This window comes from Diabrotica virgifera, chromosome 10 (assembly GCF_917563875.1).
Source record: "Diabrotica virgifera virgifera chromosome 10, PGI_DIABVI_V3a".
Classification (NCBI taxonomy): Eukaryota; Metazoa; Arthropoda; class Insecta; order Coleoptera; family Chrysomelidae; genus Diabrotica; species Diabrotica virgifera.
The window spans coordinates 32,866,377-32,889,121 of NC_065452.1; the positions used below are offsets into that span (position 1 = coordinate 32,866,377).

At 34.1% G+C, this 22,745-nt stretch overlaps 1 protein-coding gene across 1 annotated transcript in view; it reads right to left on the reverse strand.

The window, feature by feature from the left end:
- The window catches only part of LOC114337384 (protein tyrosine phosphatase domain-containing protein 1-like), a 229,024-nt gene that overhangs the window by 35,478 nt on the left and 170,801 nt on the right, over positions 1–22,745 (reverse strand). The window contains exons 4-5 of the mRNA XM_050663166.1: positions 18,219–18,341; positions 2,722–2,905 (exon numbers count right to left, since the gene is read on the reverse strand). Coding sequence (XP_050519123.1) covers positions 2,722–2,905; positions 18,219–18,341 — 307 coding nt within the window. The remainder of the gene's footprint in view (positions 1–2,721; positions 2,906–18,218; positions 18,342–22,745) is intronic.

Sequence of the window (22,745 nt, forward strand, 5' to 3'; positions counted from 1 at the left end):
TGAATTTGTTTCACAAAAGGAGATAATAGAATTAAAGGTTTTTTTATGAGTAGATAAGAAATTTTACAACAGAATAAAGTTTAGCATAAATTTGAATTTTTATATTTATGGTGTAGTATATCAACAAATCGTAGTTACAAAATTTATATGAGTTTTTGAGTATATTTATTTCCCCTGTTTTGTCCTGGATAAAGCAAGCAACGAGAAATACTAGAAGCCACAAAATAAAGGTACAATCAATTAGCCCTGAGAAAATGTTTTTTTTTTTATTGAAAAATTTATTAAATTTTGGTTTTGTTTCATGAGTAGCAATTAAAATAAGTAATTAATTAATCTAATTAATAAGAGGCATCTTAGGGCCGGTTGTTCGAACGCTAATCAAAAATGATCATTATCAAATATTTAATTACTGTCACAACTGTCAATGTCAACTTTGGTTGGGTTGCTGAAAACGTACATGTACACTTGTACCTATATGAATATGTTTATGAATATATCATAAACTTGACATAGACATTAATGATACGCAATTTGGGTTTCGCGAAGGCCTGGGAACTCATGAAGCTATTTTTTCACTTAACATACTTATACAAAGGTGCCTGGACGTCAATCAAGATATATATGCGTGTTTTATTGACTATAATAAAGCATTCGACAAAGTATGACATTAACAATTAATGCATGTCCTGGAATCAAAGAACATAGACTACAATGAGCTCAGGATTAGATCAAATTTATACTATAAGCAACGAGCAAAAGTAAGTGTTAACGATCAGCTGTCAGAGAAAATTTAAATCAGACGTGGAGTGAGACAGTGATGCGTGTTGTCGCCAATTCTTTTTAATGCATACTCGGAAGAGTATGCAATACGGGCTAACAATGAATGTTAAGAAGACAAAGTTTATGAGAATATCGAAAACTCAAAGAAATAACGAAAATTTCTTCATAAACGGATCCAATATCGAACGAGTCAACCAATATGCATACCTTGAAACAATGATCAACTCCACAGGAGATTACTTACAGGAAATCAAAATCAGAATAGAAAAGGTTAGAGCAAATTTTAACAAAATGCGAAAAGTGCTCTGCACAAGAGATTTGAAGTTGAAGCTAAAAGTTAGGTTGGCTAGGTGCTACGTTTTCTCGACTTTGCTTTATGGAATGGAAGCTTGGACCTTGAATACTGCATCAATGAAAAAACTAGAACCATTCGAGCTGTGAGTGTACAGACGAATTCGGAAAATATCGTGGACAGAACACGTCACAAACAAAGAGGTTCTGAGAAAGATGAATAAAGACATGGAAATCCTAAATACCATCAAAATAAGAAAATTTGAATATCTCGGACATATTTCACGTGGAGAGAGATACAGCTTGCTTAAATTGATTATGCAGGGAAAGATTCAAGGAAAGAGAAGCATAGGGAGATGCAGAATATCATGGCTGCGCAACCTGAGAGAGTGGTACGGATGTACATCAAATGAACTTTTCAGAGCAACCGTCTCTAAAATACGAATAGCTATGATGATTGCTGACCTCCGCAGCGGAGATGGCACTTAAAGAAGAAGAAGATCCTAAAAACCCTCGAGTAATCTGTTCGCATCAATTAAGTGGCAAAAACCCTCTAAACTCTAGATTACGTATCTTTGAATAACCCTGGGTAACAGAGGTGCTTCGGAGGTCGGTTCTGATTGCACATTCGTGTTCAGTAACCCCAAAAACCCCCTGAATAACAAAATCTGACCGTATAGTGATTTTGACATGTTTATGCACTTTTGGATGCATTTTATACATTTTAAAATGCACTTATGCATTTCTATCCATTTTTCTATTGTAATCTTTATTTTTGAGTTCATCCTGAACATAGTGCAAAAAGTTGCAAGTCTCTAGGTGCTCTATTTAAAAATCTATTTATTCCGGTGATTTTAGTGCTAAATGCCGTGGTCTAATTCTAATAAAACCAATGCAACACATACATAATTAAAGTTGTTGATCATACTGTAGAAACATTATCATTTCCACATTTTTACGGCCAGTTTAGAAAGTAATCCAAGTGTAATGGTTGTAAATACAATATTCGTTACTCTCTCTGATACGATTGGTACGAAGTAATCAGAGTAATCAAAGTACATACAATAGTCGTTACTCGCTCTGATACGATTGGTACGAAGTAATCAGAGTAATCAAAGTAATCAGAGTAATCAAAGTAATCAGAGTATTAAAAGTAATCAGAGTAATCAAAGTAATCAACGATTGGTACGAAGTAATCAGAGTAATCAAAGTAACGATTTGTTTCTCTGAATAGTAATCGTTACTTTCGGTATTCGCAAGTAACGAGTACTTTGTAACGAATAGTTACTTTTTCAACATCACTACTGAAAACATAATTATTGATTACAATTATGAAATTAGTTAATCAATTATGTTAATAATTGTTATGTTAATTGATTAACTAATCTCATAATATAATCAATTACGTTTTCAGCAACCTAACCAAAGTTGACATTGACAGTTGTGACAGTAATTAAATATTTGATAGTGATCATTGTTGATTAGCGTTCGAACAACCGGCCCTTAATCTCATAACAAGGAGAAAATACAGAGCATAATAACACATTGTAAATTATGATTCGGGAGTGCTACTAGTAGCATTTAACGGTTTGTTTATTTCTACTGCATCTTGATTGTAAATTTAGTATATAATAGTTAATTTATACTCACTTTATAAAATATGTTATAGTTTTAGGAAGAATAAAGTGGGCAAAATGCCTTACACATATAATTTGACCTCTAGTTTGAACTGAACCAGGTCGTTTTAGTCTTACATATCGTATAGCGTCATTTGCTGATACCCTTAAGGAATATACCAAGTAACAGGCTATAAGTACTCCTGTTCTGCCCAGTCCTGAAAATATAATACATTAAAAATAACTCTCATTTTGCGTGTAAATGACAATTTGAAAATTTTTTATACATATCGCACCCAGGCTTCAATATAACCCTAAAAAAATGGAAAATCTGTTTTTTGGCCTAACATGTTCCTTTAGGCGTTGCTTCATTGTAGAATAATGTCATATAATTTAGTTATCTTCTAATCTGCATATAGTACGCCTGTGTCGTTATTCCCGTTTCCGGTTTTGGTAACCTGAGCATTAGCAAGAGCACCAGAAGGCAGTTTGCGTATAGTCCAAGTAAAAAATACTGTGGAATAGCTTTAAGCCGGTGAAATATGATATTCTTCAAATATAGATATTAGGTCAAACGTTTAAGAAGGCGGCCCTTTGAAAGCATCTGTGATTTTACGGTCAGACCTCCCGCATATCTATTCACAAGTTTCGTGCAAAATCTTAGTTTTAGTTCGATAGCTAACAGTGTGTTAGTACTGGAGTGTACGTGTGTTAAGTGATACGAGTGTTTTGTTGCTGTAATTATTTTGAATATTGGTTTAGTATTTCGTTTGGAGAGTGTCAAGTGTTAATTATTGTAATTTAATTAATGTGAATAGTGACGTGGCGCCCGTGGGATAATGTAAATATCGCGTGCGATAACGCTGATATTGTAGAAATTGCCAGTGCTAGTGTGAATGTAATTACAAAAAAAAAAGAGCTCGTAAAGAAGATTCGAATGCATTTAAATGCAGAAACACAGCAAGTATGTTTGAATGTATTGTTATATTCCTATTTGATAGGAGAATTAAAATTTATAATTATAAGCAAAATTCAAATTAATATAAAAGATTTTCAATTTTCTCAGCCACGGGCATGTAAATTTAGAACAACCTGTATACAACAAATTATTATATTTAGTTTATAAGAAAGTGATTCGAAGAAGTGTACGAAACTCGGTAACAATGCGCCTAAGATAAACAAGTTGAGTGACGCGGACCATTATAGTGTTTCGCGGAAGATTCGATCATTAGCCTCCGCTAAATAAGACTCAGTGAAATATATAATAGGTCATTAAGTTTTGTAAAAAGTAGAAAGTAAGTTTAAATTGGGAAATGATTATTTTTTCTTGAAATCCATTAAACATATTTAGAAAGATTAAAAGTTGGTATTGAGGAATACGGCGAATTATAATTTGTGGTGGAATGTTGATTTTTGAATCTGGAAGGGATATTTAGAAAGTAGGGAAATGAATGAGGATGAGAGATCAGAATGTTTTGAGCGGTCGAGAGATGAAGTCCAGTGGTAGACGGTAGTGTACGAAGAGTGAAAAAGCAGGTATAATTCCGTGAGTGTTGAGTACCCATCGGAACGAGAGGTAGGCCGAGTCGAGAGAAAAGAATCTCCTTGAGCAAAGAGTGTCCCGGTAGCTGATTGAAGTGGTTCGAAAAAGGTAGAACACGGCATCACGAGAAAAGCAGGAACGAGAGCGATACGAGGTAGTTTTCAAAGGAGAACATTACTGGAGGCCAGGACGAGTTTTTCATCGCAACCAAGGGTAGGAGGAAACGGGTCTTGTGTGAGGACATTCGCAGTTCACCAGATAAAGGTCAGTCTCATTTGTCAGGACATGAATGTATGGTTTTTTGTATTAAATACCACATTAAAAATTAAAGAACATAATCGCTAATATCAGAAGATTTTCATCAAACTTAAATCAATTTGTTGCTAATAAATCCTAATAGTTCATTATTAATAAAAATTTCAAATTGGAAACCAAAAGGAAATAAGATTCCCATTTTTAAATGTTTGTATTAAATAAATATAAGATCTAACAAATATTAAGCAGTAATTGCCATTTATATAAAATAAACAAAATTTTGATTTATAATTGTAATCCATATGTGTGTATTATTTTATTTTTTTTTTATCCCGATTAGGAACCACTGAGAAATACTTAGAAGTCACGAAAGTAAGTAAGTAGTTTTATAATTCGCCCTGAGATTGAAAACATATTGATATGTGATCTGGTTGATTAATTAGATTATCATTAATGCATTAATTAAATTAAATTACATATAAGAATATCATCACATATAAATAAATAAGATTACAACAGTATACAAAAATCTACGTACGAAATTCGGCTTCGATGAAACACTATTGGCACAAGCCACCTCTGATTTAACAGAAATTCCACTTTCTAATGTAAGTATATAAAATAGTTAAAAATGAACCCTATCATCGCAAGAAACGATGTGACTACAAATTTTCATGACCTTTAAATCCTTCACTCGGAAAACTATTCAAAACCACAATATACGACTGCTACAAAAGCAATGAAATACCTACAATAGAAATAATAAGAAAGAAATTGGAAACAACCGGTCGAAATATGAATCGCTGTGAGAAAACTCTTCAAAATTGGATAAAAAAAATGGGCTTTAAGTTAAAAAAAAATAAATAAACGTCAAGCAATTATGGAAAGCCAAAGAATAGTCAACAGACGTAATATGTACTTAGAAGAAATTACTAGATATAGGCAAGAAAATATGAGAATTTATTATTTAGATGAAACTTGGTATGATACCGACGATACAGTAAAGAAAGGATGGACAGATGGTTCAAGCATGTGCATACCAGAAATGCCTGCAAATAAAGGCTCGCGGCTAATTATTGTACATTGCGGAAGAAGTGAGGGATGGGTTCCGAATGCTTTAAAATTATGTGGGAAGAAAATGGAAGATTGTAACGTTGACTACCACAAGAATATGGAAGCTGACATTTTTGAAGATTGGTTTGAAAACTCGCTGATCCCAAACTTAAAGAAAAACAGCGTAATAGTGCTTGACAACGGTTCATATCATTCCCGACAGCTCACTAAAATACCAAATACATCTTCAAAGCTGACCTGCAAAATTTTTTAATGGAAAATTATTTGTATTTCGAAGATTTTTACACAAAAAAACAACTTATTGAAGTTCTACACACGAAGCAATTTAGAAAATTATACGCTCTAGAGAGTATTGCCGAAAAGCATGGACACACTATATTGAGACTTCCCCCCTACTTTTGTGTTTTCAATCCTATTGAGTTAATTTGGGGACAATTAAAACCAAGTATAAGGCGTTCAAATACATTTCCTAAATTTGACAAAAAGGTAATTGAGATAATTAAAAAAGAAGTAGCCAATATTACCAAAGTAGACTGGCAGAAAAGAATCGCCAAAGTGATCAAAGTAGAAGAATATTATAAGAAGATTGGGCACCTCCACATTAATGGTGGAAATAAATTTATTATTGAATTGGGCGATGATAGTGACGAAGAAAATACGGAAGAAGGAGAAAATGAGTTAAGTGTATCAGTATTTTAATTGTTGTGTTGTGCAATTCATTTTCCAAGCATAAGTGTATTAATGAAAAGACTCGGTTAAAAAAATATTTTTAGATTTTGTATTTTTAATAAAAAAAAGAGCGGGGACATGCTTGCATTTTGTGCTGAATTTTAAAAGTTTTGAACTGTATACCTAAAGTAATTTTAGATCTAACTGTGTTTTTATAAAGTTATTTTAGTATCAGTAATTCTAACAATAACAAGATTAATTATAAAAGCTATTCTACATCAGTTATTAATGCAAGCATGCGGTAAGAGGGAGGTCCCTGTGAGGTTAAATGTTATTAAAAAATTGATAAAATTAATTTTAACACAATATTATGTCCTGCTTTAACGGTATTTACCTAAGTATAAATAAATATTTTTAACTACATATTTAATTACCAGAAAACACCAGCTGCCGGCCTAATATTAAAGAAGAACAACCCAAAGCTACAATAATCTTACCCATTACACTATATAGATTGCTTGAACAATAACCCTGTGATCGATAATCTGCATATAGTGCGCCTGTGTCGTTGTTACCATTTCCGGTTTTGGCTCCCTCAGCATTAGCAAGAGCGCCACAAGGCAGTTTGCGTAACGCTGAGATAGAGAGTGGATAAGTACAAGTACCGTTCATTTTTAAATATTGCCCTAACATTTTTGATAATGCATTTGTTAGCCAAGAAAAATTACTCAAGTAAAACTTCTCTAGTGCCATAACCCGTGATATAACAGGTTGATACGCCCTAATCTCGAATTTTGAATATGGATGCCTTAGCAATAGCGTCTTATCATATTTTAAGGGTGAATTTCAGGGTAAAGTAGTGTCAATAACTAAAAATAAGTAATAGCATTAGATAGCTACACACCTAATCCATTTTATGATTTTTCCATTCCACCTTTCGTCTTTCATTTCATTTTTTCAACGTGTCCTGTACAGTTTTATATTTGCATTGTGGTTATTTTTATTCTATTTCTTAGCGGTAATAAGTGATTTGATGCATACAAAGACTTAATAAAAAGTTAGTTACTGAATCGCGAGTCTAAGCTTGGAATTTACAAAACAGTAATTAGCCCAGTAGTCACATGTGGATATAAAACGTCGACCCTCTCAACCACTGATGAAAATCAACTGAGAATATTTGAGCGCAAAAGACTAATAGTCCAGGGCGCATCTGTTTTGAGATGGACGTTGAGAGGTGACTCATATTTTTTTGCAGGAATTGCTTGGAGTTAACTACAACGCCGTCAGGAATTTTTTTAAATAAACATTAATTTTTGGTCCTACGCCCAGGACAGCGGATACGTTTGCTCTGATTGGGCATTCCAATGACCTGTCAAAAATTATGGAATATTGCGGCTGTGGACAAACAAATGTGTTATTGTTAATAATTGTTAAGTTGGTGTTTTTATTGTTTTGAGAACAGAGACAAAAGTAAGTTAATACTTGTAGTGACTTTTTAAATAGTTTTAAAAGCAGCAGGTACTTAAGTGTAAATATTTTAGCATTGTAATGAAAACTTATATATTCTATTTGGAAAATGTAAAATGTTTGATTCACACAAGTTGATTTCCACCAAAATTTCTACCAATCTTTATCTAATATATTATTGTCTCACTCTATATTTTGTTGTATTTTAATATTTAAATTCCGCAAAAATCAAACTAATTTGATTGTTTGTGAAATATTGTTTAAACAATTGCATATGTTTAAAAATAATAAACTTTTATTCTCTAAGTTAAAATATATGAACAAAAAACGTTTTTGCTAATAAAAGTATTAGTTCAAAGGACAGAGTATGTGTTTTTATTTTTCAATAAACTTTATTTATTTATATCGAAATGTACTAAACATTAAAAGTTATCAATCATTATCAAAGGTCATTGGAATGCCCAATCAGAGCAAACGTATCCGCTGTCCTGCGCGTAGCACAAAAAAATAATGTTTATTTAAAAACATTCCTGACCCGTCGAAGTTAACCGATTTTAATCTTGTAAATTGCAAATGAAAGGTACAGTATTCTTCTATATGTAAAAAAAAACTCAACTTGCGGTCTGCTTAATTTTCAGTCCTGCAATATTTTGAAAAAATGCATTTTTTTGCGAAAGCTGGATTGCAAAATTTATTTTGCAAAATCTATTGAACCGATCTTAATACAATTTACTGTGCTGTTTTATTATATCATAAAGTTTTTCTGGGTGAAATATGAAGGTCCTAAGTGTAGCCTAAATGGTTGAAAAACGTAAATTGCAAATACTTGTTTTTTTATGGTTTTTTCGCAATTATTGCTATTTTGTAACAAGCGTGGAAATTTTAAAATTTTTTAAACAATCCTATGCTATAGTAAATTTAATTACGCAACTTTTATGTCAGTACAACTTTTCTCGGAAATGAACACTTTTAAAGTTATAATAAAAAAACTATGAAAAAAATCAAATTTTTCCTTCATTTTTTGACATTTTGATTATTTAAACAATGTTCCGGATCTTTTTGAGTAGGAGGATAACTCAAATATTATTATATGAGTTATTTTAAAGCAATTTCTGCAAAAGAATATGAGTCACCTCTCAACGTCGAAATGTACTAATATTTTTACAGATGCGGCCCTGGTCTATAAGAAAGATATTTGGACCAACCCATTGCTCGATGGTTCGTGGAAAATTAAAATGAACTACTAGCTGGATGAACTAATGCAGAGCGCAGATACTGTTAGATTTGTAAAATCACAAAGACTAAACTGACTTGGTCAAACACAACCAATGCCAGATAATCGAGCTGTAAAATGAATCCAGAGAGGAAAGCCTCAAAGAAATAGAACAAGAGGAAGGCCCCATAAAAGATGGATAGACGACGTACAGGAAGATCTTAAAACCATGAACATCAGGCAGTGGCGAAGGAAAGTATACGACAGGGCAGAATGGAAGAACATTGTTAAGCAGGCCAAGACTCATAAAGGGTTATAGCGCCATTAGAAGAAAAAGAATAAGATTATTTCTGTTATACCAGTTACTTTATTCTCTCTCTGAGTTGTCCAGTTGTAATTTCGTATCTCAGAGTAACTCATACTATTTTAAACAGATGAAATAGAGAATGTGGAAAAATCCCCTTACGAACAATTCACACATCCACCATTTCGGGCTGGGAAAAATTTTTTGAATAGAATCAAAGATCCAAACACCAGTTCTTAGAAATGTGTTTCGTCCTCTTCAACCTCTCTGGGCTTATCAGTAAAGATGAGAGGTTGAATATCTTTAGACACATTCCAATCAAAAAACAACATTTAAGACCTAGACATAGCAGGAGCGTAAATCATACTATTTTATTTACGATTTTTTGTTTTGTTATTGTCAAGGTCTTGAAAGAGGAGAAAGGTTCATCAAATTTGTGCAAGAAAAAGAAATGGTAATAACAAACGCACCATATAAGGTTCCACCAAGAAGATGATATACCTGGAAGTCATTTTGCGATACAGAGGGTGAAATCGTAATAGACCAGATAGACTAGATTATGATAGTAGTATTAATTAATACTACTAAAGGTATGTAGTCATACATGTACCTAATACATAATAGATAGGACTTGCTCAGTCAAGACCATCTCTATCTGCTCTGGCAGCCAGGCAGCGTTTAGGTCCTTAAAAGCGCCCAAGGTCAGCTCTAAGCTGGTTCTTGAGTTTAAGAGAGCACTGGATGATGGTTCTCTGACCAAAAGGGTTAGCTTAGTATGGGTACCGGGACACATAGCTGTGGAGAGAAACGAACGGGCTGACGCCTTGGCCAAACTGGCGCCCTCTCTCATCCACTCTGTATGTGGGACTCTAACCTATGATTGGTGTGCCCTTCAGTACTGGACGGGGTAATCTCAAGTAGCTATTTCTGCGTGGGTTCCATAAATCCTGGGCCAGTAGTTTTGGAGGATGAGATAAGCTCGGCTCCACATAGTGGGGCCATCCAATAATCTCACACCCCAACTGGTGGTCATTATACTTACCGGCAACTGTACACTACAGCGGCACCTTCATCTGCTTAGATTTGCGGATGGTCCACCGTGCCGTCTATGAGATGATGAGAAGCAGGAAACCTCCACACATGTCCTCCGGAAGTGCCCGCCAAGGGCTTATTAGAGGTAGCACATCCTGGGATCGGGTTTTATGCATCCGGGCAATGTCAGGGAGTTTTTTTTGAAGAAAAAAACTAGCTGGCACAAACTAAACTTTCCATATTTAAAACTCTTTGAAATTTAAATATTTCACCCACACAACATGTTTTCATAGCTCTCGCTGTTTGTCATTTGATCTTAGATAACGCCTGACACCTTGATTTGTTTTGCCCATTGAATTCAGGTTTGACTAAACAGTGGTACAATATTATTTCATATTTCAGGAATTTCTAATTTTTAATTTTTAAATATTATTCCATTCAAATTCATAGGTTAATTTCATTCTTCTTTCTATAATACATTTGCTACTTAATACGAATCTTTTAAAGTATACATCATCATCATGCAACCTCTTCTGTCCACTGCTGGACATAGGTCTCTCCCATTCTTCGCCACTCTTCACGGTTTTGTGCTTCTTGTTGCCATTTCTTGGATATTCGGTTAATGTTGTCCATCCAGCGTGTTGGTGGTCGTCCTCTGCTACGTTTGTCTTTTTTTGGGCGCTAGTCAATTAGTTTTCTGGTCCATCTTGAGTCTTTCAGTCGCGCTATGTGACCTGCCCAATTCCATTTCAGCTTGGCTATACGTTCAACGACATCAGTGATACCTGTTCTTTTCCTTAAGTCTTGGTTCCTTATTTGTCTTTTTTTGTCACGTCGAGAATCGATCTTTCCATGCGCCTTTGTGCCAATCGCATTTTTAGTGCTGTTGTTTTTGTCAGCCTAAGAGTTTCTGCTCCGTATGTCATAATAGCAAGAACGCATTGGTCAAATGTCTTCCGTTTCATAGCTGTCGGGATGTTGCTCTTAAAGATGTCTCTTAGTGAACCATACGCCACCCAAGCAAGTGTTATTCGTCGTTGAAATTCGCAAGTCTGATTGTCCTTGCCTATTCTGATTTCATGACCGAGATATAAGTATGTACTTTTCTGTCAATTCTACCACTTGATTTTGGATGGTTAGGTGATCGCTGGGAACTAAATTTGTCATAAATTTGGTCTTGTTGATGTTCATTTTTAGACCTATTGTTGAAGATACGTTTTCTAATTCTAGTAGCATTTTAAAGACGTATTCGAGGACCGGTATAAATAATTTAGGTGAGAGAGTGTCGCCCTGTCTCACACCCCGCTTGATATGAATTTCTCTTGTAATATCATGTACTTTTACACGCATTGTGGCGTTTTGGTATAATGTTTGCACTAACTTTGTAAACCGGTAATCTATTCTACTATTGTTCAGAGCGGTTATAATGCTGTCTAATTCCACAATGTCGAAGGCATTGTGAAAGTCTACGAAGATAAGTACCAATGGTCTGTTATATTCTATCGACTTTTCTATTAAGGTTTTTACTGTTTGTAGGTGATCGTTTGTTCCGAATTTTGAGCGGAATCCAGCTTGTTCTCGGGGTTGGTAGAAATCTAATTTTTTTTTCTAGGCTTGTCGTAATTATTCGGGTAAACATTTTATAGATGTGGTTCAATAAGCTGATTGGTCTATAGTTTTCTAGGTGCGCCTTGTCTCCTTTCTTGTGTAGTAAAATTGTTACTGCATTGTTCCATGTTTCCGGTATGCAACAATCTGTTAGACAAAGGTTAAACAAAATTTTTATTTGGTTGAGAAGGGCACGTACACCCATATTTATAGCTTCTATTACGACTCCATCTTCTCCTGGCGCTTTGTTGTTTTTCATATTTTTCATTGCGTCCTGGATTTCGCTTAGTGTGATCTCTGGCATGAGCTCTGAACCCTGGTTGATGATTTTGCGTGATGCAGCGGCTTCCAAATTCTTTTGGTCTTCTCTTTGGCTTGTGTATAGTTCTTGATAGAAGTCTTCAACTATGTGTAGTAGTTCTTCTCTATTTGATGTGGGGACTCCTTCTTTGTTCTTTAGTTTATGTATTTCGCATTTTCCATTGTTTAGCCGTCTTCTCAGGACTTTCAGACTTTTGTTCTCTTCTATAGTTCGCTGGACTTTTCATTCTTAAATTTCCTTAAACCTTTCCTTATTTTTTCTAGCTTTTAATACTTCTTTGTTTATTTTTCGCAGTTCTTCTTCGCAATGCTTTCGTTTCCTTTGATTTTTCTTCTAGTTTCCATTAGTTGCTTTGTTGCAATGGTTATGTTTTCGTCTTGGCGTCTTTTAGGGCAGCATTTTACTTGAGCCTCTCGAATAGCTTCTACTAAACGATATTTTCGTTTAGGGCATTTACATTATTCATGCATTCATTTTGTTGTAGGATTTTATTGATATTGCCTTGGTATTCATTTAAATTCGTTGGGTCGTTCCATATTGGGTTGGCTTTCTTCCTAATCATTTTGGATCTTTCTGTTATTAAGTCTAATTTTAGTTTGGCTCTTACCATTCTATGATCGCTGCCTGTGGTAAAGCTATTAAGGACTGTGACATCGTTGAATATATATTTTTTGTCACTGATTATGTAGTCTATCTCGTTTCTGGTCTTACCATCTGGGCTTTTCCACGTCCATCTTCTGTGATCTTTTTTAGAGAAGAAACTATTCATCTGGTATAGATTTTGTTGTAATACAAATTCTAGTAGTGTTTGGCCACGCTCGTTTCTGCCTTTGGATCCAAATTTACCTAGTGCTGTTTCCTGTTAATCCTGCTTTAGACCGATCTTTGCGTTAAAGTCGCCGCATATAATCGTGTAATGTGTTGGTGTTTCTTTCAGTGCCGTTGAGATGTCATCGTAGAAGTCTTCAATCTCTTCATCCGGATGGTCCGTTGTTGGTGCGTATACCTGAATAATCTTTATTTTATACCTTCGGTTTAGCTTTACGATTAAATAGGCTATTCTTGTGGATATACTTCTTGTAATCACTATGTCATCTGCAAGTCTTTTGTGTGAAAGTATACAACCAACCATATATCATATACAGGGTGCTTCAATAATAATTGTCCATATAGTAACTGGAGAAACCTTAGCACAAAATACGAAGATTTAACCTAAAACACTTAAATAAAATGTGGTTCCTTACTGAGTTACATGGTGTTTTATCTAAAAATTTAAAAATTATTTTTGCTCAGCATTTTAAAACTATTCGACGTATCCTTTTCATACTTAGCAGAAAGTGCGACTACTATATACCCTACTAAATTATTATAAACAAACGTTTCTAGCTACTACCAGAGGCGTACGACAGGGGATAGTGCAGGGGTCACCAATTGGCGGACCGCGGTCCGCATCCGGACCGTGGGCTAGTTTTGTGCGGACCGCGATTGAATTCAGAATATCGTCGGTGATGTGACAATACCTCCTATCTGCTTTTTCATGAATTTTGTGAGAGAGACTTTAAACTTTTTTTAGGGCCACCTCCGGTTTTTATATGTGAGTTTTGACTTGTTTTGTAGTAAATAAATAGTTGAATTGAGTACAAAACAAGTCAAAAATATCATATGAAAACAGGAGACGACCCTAAAAAAAGTTTGAAATCTCTCTTACAAAATTCATGAAAAAACAGATAGAAGGTATTGTCACATCAACGACGATATAGTGTTTGGCAATTTTGAAAATGTTGGGCTATGAAATTGTATACTACGTTTGGCTCAACTTAGCCAATCGGTCCAGATCTTAGCTAACAGATGAATATCCTAACTCCCTAATATGAATCAGTTGCACTAAACTCACTCAAAACTTCATACAGGTTGTACATAATAAAAAACGTAATTTTTGTTCATTACCAAAATGTTCATTACCAAAAAAAAATTGATTAATAGCAAGCTGAAAATTTGTTAATAGCTTAACGGTGTCTAGTCGGACAAACTTTGATATACGGGAACACTGGAACAGGGGAAGTTTTAATTGTGGAACAGTTTAAAAATTTGGAACGTCAGATTACGAAAACGTCCCATGTATTTTGTCGGACCGAACATCCAATTGATTTGATACCCTTTCATTAAACTCTCATGTAAAAATCAGACTGCTAGTACTAACCAACATGATTCCTGTCAGTTTCGGGCGAAACAATTTTTTAAACAAATTAATTACCTTTCTGCCTTTTTTGGGTAATTTTAAACAAAAGATGTCTGATGTCATATTTCTGAAAAGTTGATAGTTTTCGAGTTATCAGCGACTAAAATCTGAAAAATGCGAAAATAAAGATTTTCAATACTTGAAAACTCATAATATGTAAATTATTAGTTTTCAGGTGGCCAAGTACCTAAATTAAAGTTTATTCATTCAATTTCAAGATTCTAATGAGTACCTAATCGGGGCTTATTTCGCGCATATTTAACAATTAAAAACAACGGTCTAAAATTTAGACTCTAATTAATTGAAATAAGTCCCGATTACTCATTAGAATCTTAATATTGAATGTTTAATTGTTTAATTGAATGTAGGCACTTGACCACCGCCAAAATAAGTATTTAAACATGAGTTTTCAAGCTTCAAAAATGCTTATTTTCGCATTTTTCAAATTTTAATTCGCTTAAAACCCGAAATCTGTCAAGTTTTGGAAAAATCACAGATCTTTTTTGTTTAAGAGGACCCAAAAATTCTGAAAACATATTTTTGGGGGCAAAAAAGGTGATGTTTGGAATTTGTTAAAAAATTTGTTAAACAATTTCTGCCCAAAAATTTCGCCCAGCACCCTCCTGATTTGTTTATAGGGTATATTTTTTAACAAGAATCCGCAAAGAAACCGAGTCAGAATAACCAGACACAGGTAGCATTAAATCCGGACCCCGGAAATGTCTTAAGTTTTCGAAACGGACCCTCAGGGAAACTAATTGGTGACCCCTGGGATAGTGAATGGTTGGCCCTTCTCAAATTCTACGCCATTGGAGGAATTACTATTCTAGTGCCATTTTTATATTCTCCAATACTTTCTACGTAAATAATATACTCGTCATTGGTAACAATAAAATTATTAGTTTTCGAGATATTTGAAGTTAAATATGAAACGGCACAGTTATTTTGAATAATTTATATGATTCATAAAATATTATGATTAAAATTAAAAAATGATTTTCACCCAGTACTTTAAAACTATTTGGCGTATCCTTATTTATCATACTTGGCAGAAAGTGTAGGTACTGTACACCCTACTAAATTAAGATAAATAAACGTTTTTAGCTACTACCAGAGGCGCACGACAGCGGATAGTGGCTGGTTGACCCTTCCCAAATTCTACGCCACTGACGAAATTGCTATTTTAGTGTAATTTTTTGATTTTCCAATACTTTTTATGTAAATAATATCCTATATTCATAACGACAAAATGATTAGTTTTCGAGATATTTGAAATTTAAAATAAGCGACACAATACATTAATCAAAATAACCGTATCGTTTCATTTTTAACTTTAAAGATCTCGAAAACTAATGACTTTATCGTTACGAATGAAGAGTATATTATTTTCATAGAAAGTACTAGAGAATCCAAAAATTGAACTAAAATAGCAATTCCGCCAGTGGCGTAGAATTTGGAAAGGGTCAACCATTCACTTTCCCCCGTCGTACGCCTCTGGTAATATCCAGAAACGTTTGTTTAACATAATTTAGTAGTTTGTACAGTACATATACTTCCTACCAAGTATGAAAGGGATATGACTAATAGTTTTAAAATGCTGAGCAAAAATAGTTTTTACATTTTTTGATAAAACACCCTGTAACTCAGTAAGGAACCACATTTTATTTAAGTGTTTTAGGTTAAATCTTCGTATTTTGTGCTAAGGTTTCTCCAGTTACTATATGGACAATTATTAATGAAACACCCTGTATTCTATTCAGTTCTCACATCCATTCCATGTCCACTACATTTGTCACCAATTAACAACTAAATTTATTTTTTTGACAAGTTTGAATTTGTGAACTGGATACACATTCTAACCATCATCCAATTTATATTTCTTAATCACTCCTAATTTCACTCTCTGGCTTACGTTGTACTACTGTTTCGTTGTACTTGGGTTCGGTGTTCAATTTACATTAAATTCTTGTAATATACAGTTCCCTACGTAGTGACTGTACACAATATTTGCCAAAGTCACAACAGTTGTCATTTGTCACTTATCACTTACTCGAACCCTATCGCCAAAATAAGGAACTGTCATTCATTGTTCTTACATTTTCCTTGGCAAAATGTAGTATCCGGCAAATTGTAATTAATTTTTGATCTGTTTGTCCTTCGTCCAGTGTGTGTTTAATGCTATTTATTAGTTGCTAAATCTTTTTAATTACTTTCTTGCCATACAAATGTTATCTACATTTTAGTGGGATCTCTTCCTGTTTAGACGAAGTAAGTCTACGTTATTGTAATTTTTTATCTAACACCAACTTTGATTTTTTGTCAAAGTTTTTTTCCATTTATTTCTTTTGTTACAATGGCATTCTTTTGGCTTATTTCAGATGCCCCTGATGATGCTAAGTTAGCGAAAGTATACTTGGGCAAGATTTGATTAAACTATATGCTCGAAATGTGCCTTTTATTCCTATAAATTTTTTTGAAGAGACTTGTGGCTTTCTGTGAGGCTATAAAGCTGCTGAACGATTAGACTTTCGGGGCGGTAGGGGAGCTCAGATTTGCAGCCCCTGCTGTTTCTGACAGACGTGGGAGCCCGATGGACCAGTTTCTTTTGGACCTGGTCCGTATGATAGGGGTGATACAATGTTCCTGCCGTAGGAGATCTAAGTATCTGAAGGACTCACAAGTGGGCCCTGCCAGCGTCAAAACCATACCATACCAAAAATGAACATACAAAAAAAGGAAAAAATAAGAAACAACTGGATAACCGATAAAATACTTAAGTTAATGAAGAACAGAAGGATCATTAAAACTGTAGACAAAACAAGATATGACAAGACATACAGAAAAAGGCAAAACAAAATAAGAGAAGCAAAGGAAAATTGGTTGAATGAGAAGACCAGACATGTGAGCGCCTAAGTTGAATAGAGTTAGCCTGAGCAATGTTTGGTAGGTATATTAAACTATGTATGTATTTAAATCCAACATCCAACCTACCCATATACCTCAAAAGGAAAATCTTTACCAGTGTTTGCTACCTGTACGAAGCAGAAACATTAACACTCACAAAAAAGGTACAGATTGAACAGAAAATAGAACAAGATTCGAGTGACTCAAAAAGCTATGGAGCGTCAGATGCTGGGTGTCTCTCTTTGAGACCGAATTCCAAGCGAAGAAATACATCGTAGAACAAAAATAACAGACGCTATCGGAACCATGGTGTCACTAAAATGGAATTGAACAGGACACGTCGCCAGATTATGAGACAACCGGTGGACAAAACATATTGTCGAGTGGAGGCAAAGAAAAGAACCACGATGTAGCAGAGGACGCCCAACAGCCAGATGGACTGACGACCTATAGCAGTAATTGGATACAAGTGGCACAAGACATAGACAAATAGAAAGAGCTGAGGGAGACCTAAATCCAGCAGTGAACGCAGACAGATTGATTATGATGATGATCTTTCCGTGTAGACTATCTACTTCCACTTGTCTATATACTGCTTATTTATGTATATCTTCTGGCATATATTAGTATTATTATATTATTATTTTGTCATATATTATGCTAATGTGCTCGTTTTTTTGTTCAACTAATCTAACCAATAAAAACTAATACTCCTCTGCCAAGCTATTATTTAAAGGAAACCCCTATTGAAAGTTAATGAACTTCAAACGTCAAACGATAACCAGGAATAGTATACTAATTTAGTAATCACTTTATTATATCATTCAAATGATGTAGGTAGAATCGATATTTGAATGAATTTGAATGGCATGTTTCCGTTAATCTTATCATTTTTACATACCTGCATGACAGTGAATTGCCACCCGCCCTTCAGTCAATGCAAACGTCAAGACTTTCACCATGTTTAACAGACCGGATAATGTAGCGTCTCCATAATCCTTCCATGTAAAATTGTAATAATATACTGAAAAAGAAATAATACCTGTTATTATTGCTTATTAAAGCTAAGAAAAAATGCTTATGCTGCATATTTAACTGTTTTTGCATTTGTTGAATATTTTAAAAGGTTTGCTAGATTTATAGTCGATTTTAATGGAATGTATTGGGAAAATAGGTTATATTTTATTTATGTTTAGTACGTTTGAAGAATTTCCAGATCAGAAAATCAGAAAAATTGATCTGGTAAGCGAATTCTTTCTTTCTCTCCTATGGCGTATCATCTATCGTCTTTAATTATTTGATACTTTGATGTATATTCCTTTCGATTTCTTCGATCTGATCTATCCATTTCCTTCTGCCTCTTTTTCTTCTCCCTTTCCTTTTGCTTCCCAATTCTAATATTTGCCTTGTAATTCTTTCTGGTTTCATTCTGTTTATATGTCCGAGCCACAACATTTGCTTCTGTTTAATGTACTCAGTAAAAGGTATCTGCTTTGTCATTTGTCCAGTATCCAGTTCGGTCGTTTGTCCAGTTTTCGTTTGCGTATGTTATTATTGGCACTCTTATCGAAATGTGAATTTTTTCCTTGACTTTCATTTTTACATCTTTGTGTCTTAGTATTGTTTTATTAATTGTGTAGTATATTCGTGTAGATTTATTTCCTCTATTTGTTATTTCCGCATCTATTTTTTCATCATCAGTTACATTATGTACTACCCAGATATTCGTCTGGTGTTATTTTTTCTAATATGTTCCATTACATTTTAATCTCCTTATTGTCTCGGTCTTCATTTTGATTAACTATGTATCATCTCGTTTTTGTTTTATTTATATTCACCTCCATTTTCATTTTAAGTACTTCTTTAGTCCACGAATTCACTTAGCCTTTGCATTTTATTTTTATTGTTAGCTACCAGTACAATATCATCTGCATAGAGTAACCTCTGTAATTTTACTGGTTGCAAGATCCTGTATCTAATTATTGTATTTAGGCTTTCTTATTTAGCTTTAAGGTTCTTTATAGTCCTGTCCATTATTATGACCAACAACAATGGGCTTAAAATATGTCCCTTATTTATGTTGAATTCATTGGATCTTTGGCCTACCACCTTGAGCTAAGTACCTACATCGTTCTGTAATTTTCACATTGGGTTTCTTTGCCCGTTTTATGAGTTGGTACGATTAAATTATTTTCCCATTCCTTAGGCATATTTTGATTCTTCCAAGCTTCTTTTCAAATTATCCACAGCCATCCCTTACCCTTTCCTCCTAGATACTCTATTATTTCTTGCGCAATTTCGTTCTCCCCACATGATTTTCCTATTTTGATTCTATTTATGGCTTCGTCCATTTCCTCTCTTGTTATCTCTGGTAAAATTTCTGACAGAAATCTGATCATCTCTGAATAAAAGATAAAATAACATATTGCAAGAAATTTGTATGCTGCCATCAATAGATTTGTTAAGTATAGTCTAGGGCCGTAACTACGATGTTAGGGGCCTCGGGGCAAAGATGATCTGGGGGCCCCCTGCCGGGGGGTCTGCGGAAGGCGAGTCCGGAAAAATCTTTGATATTTAACCCCTTAAAAAAAAGCATTTTAATGGATTCTATGACTGAAGTTTCTTGAACCTACATGTTGCTATTTTAGTTGACCAACACAAAAAAAATTTAAAATCACCTTATTTTTTATTCGCTTTAAAAAATATAAAAGAAAAACAACAAAATGAACAGATAGAAAAAGAAAATGAAATAATATAATGAAACAATAAAAAGAAAATTTCTTGACACTTGAAAACCGAATGGAAAAATAAAATATGAAGATATGAAGGTTTATTTAGAGAAAATGCAGGAAGAAAAGGTAAATCAAATTGCTGAGGAGATACAGAAAACTGAAAAGGTGGAAGAAAAATTCAAGAATGCGGTAAAATTCGATATGGAAAAGTGGAAGAAAAGTTGACGGAAATAGGAAAATGTCAAAAAGGAGGAGACCGTCGGGAAGTAATTGTATACAGACCTAATGAGAGCAGAATCATATTTGACGAGAATATTAGAAAACGATATCAGGTACCTTCAGCAGTGACACTCTCGAAGGCGAATACCGTCACTGCTGTAAGATTTATTATGCTGTGGTACTGGTAGAGCTGATTCCAATGTGCTCATTCCATCTTACCCTTACCTTTCTTTTCAATATGTGGTACCATGTGGTTCCGTTCAGGTACCAAGATGTGGTCTGGGGTAAATTGGTTAAGCCAAAGCAGCTGGGACCGGGGGCCGCTATTCCGGATGCATTTTAGTTTTTATTTCACCAAAATAACTAAATTCCTCAGTTACAATTTATATATTTACGAAAGGTCTCGGGGGCCCCTCTTCCAATGGCATTTTAGGTTTTATTACGCCGAAATAACTAATTTCCTAAGTATTAATTTAAAATTTTATGACAAGGTCTCGGGAGCCCCAGCTCAGCTCAGGCCTCAGAGGGTTCTGTTCTAATTGCATTTTAGTCGAAAATACTAATTTCTCCAGTGAAAAATTAAAACTTTATGTTCAATTCTAGGGTGCCTCTGTAAGGTCTTTTTAAAATTGTGTCATTTGAAAATATTTCGTTAGGATCGGCTTTTAAAATACATATTTTTATTTTCCTCGTTAAACTCTATGCACGGTCAAAAAAGGGGCACCTGCTGGGCCCCCCTTGGCCGGGGGGCCCGGGGCACTGCCCCGGTTGCCCCAATGGTAGTTACGGCCCTGGTATAGTCGTAAGAGCGAAGTATTGGATTTCACTACTTCTACACTTTAATAATTATTCTGCACAAAGGCCGTATGGGGTATAAATTTGATAGGTATCAAATATTTACCGTATAACCTATGGAGTTTTTCTAGCGACATGTTGCTTATCTTCAGAATAAACTTACTCCACTCAAAAAAGAAGTATATGAGTGTAACACGCACCCGAGTGGTTAAAAAGCCAGCTGTTTTTCACGTGTCACTCAACTGTTATCAGATTGATGTATTGATATATTTGTTTACACGGAACTATACAGGGTAAGCACCCAGGAAATGATCAATATCTCATGTGATCACTTTACGTTATGAGTTTCAAAATGTTACCTTTACAAGGTAATAAATATCGCAATAAAACACTGAAAACTTTTGTTTTCAATCCTTCCACAAAATTTATAATAAATTAATGTCAGTACAGCTGTTTCGGTAGAGTGCGCTTTTTAGTCCAGGGTAATAAGGTTTTTCCCATGACACTCGAGCAGCCAGGGTACTGAAGCGTTTTTTCGACAGGTAATACCTATAGGAACAAATTGTAACTATTTCCTGCGTAGGATCTGGCGGCCATTTCTATTTATAAACAATTAACTGTCAAAAAATGTCATTTTTCCCTTTTTTTTCAAATCAATGGAAAACAGTGAAACTTATGATTTTTTTAGTACAAATATCTTTGAGATTATGGAAAAAGCTTTAAAATGACATACTACAAAGTTTGATATACTCATTTATTGTTAATATAATTTCGAAAAAAGGTCGGAATTGCAAAAAAAATTATTTTCGCAATAACTGTTGTAAAAATTAGTGTACAAGTTTGAAATTTTTGTTAAATGAGGGTTCTTTGGTGCTTAATATGTGACAAAAATTTCAAAGCGATTCATTCAATTGTTTAAATTTTATTTGAATTGTTTTTCTCAGAGAGCATTTTTTTGCAATAACATAAGTCAGAAAAAAAATGACGTTAGAACCATTCCACAGGTGTCAAATGGAAGAGCATGAGCTATTATTTCAAATTGGTTTAAAAAAAAGCGAATAAAAAATGCATATATTAGTAATAAATAATTATGTAAAAGGATCGTAAATCTTTCCTTATAAACTTTTTGGATAACTTTACGTTATGAGTTTCAAAATGTTACTTTTACAAGGTAATAAATATCGCAATAAAACACTGAAAACTTTTGTTTTCAATCCTTCCACAAAATTTATAATAAATTAATGTCAGTACAGCTGTTTCGGTAGAGTGCGCTTTTTAGTCCAGGGTAATAAGGTTTTTCCCATGACACTCGAGCAGCCAGGGTACTGAAGCGTTTTTTCGATAGGTAATACCTATAAGATCAAATTGTAACTATTTCCTGCCTAGGATCTGGTGACCATTTTTATTTATAAACAATTAAGTGTCAAAAAATGGCATTTTTCCCTTTTTTCAAATCAATGGCAAACAGTGAAACTTATGGTTTTTTTAGTACAAATATCTTTGAGATTATGGAAAAAGCTTTAAAATGACGTATTACAAAGTTTGATATACTCATTTATTGTTAATCTAATTGCGAAAAAAAGGTCGGAATTGCAAAAAAATTAATTTCGCAATATCTATTGTAAAAATTAGTGTACAGCTTTGAAAGTTTTGTCATATAAGGGTTCTTTGGTGCTTAATAT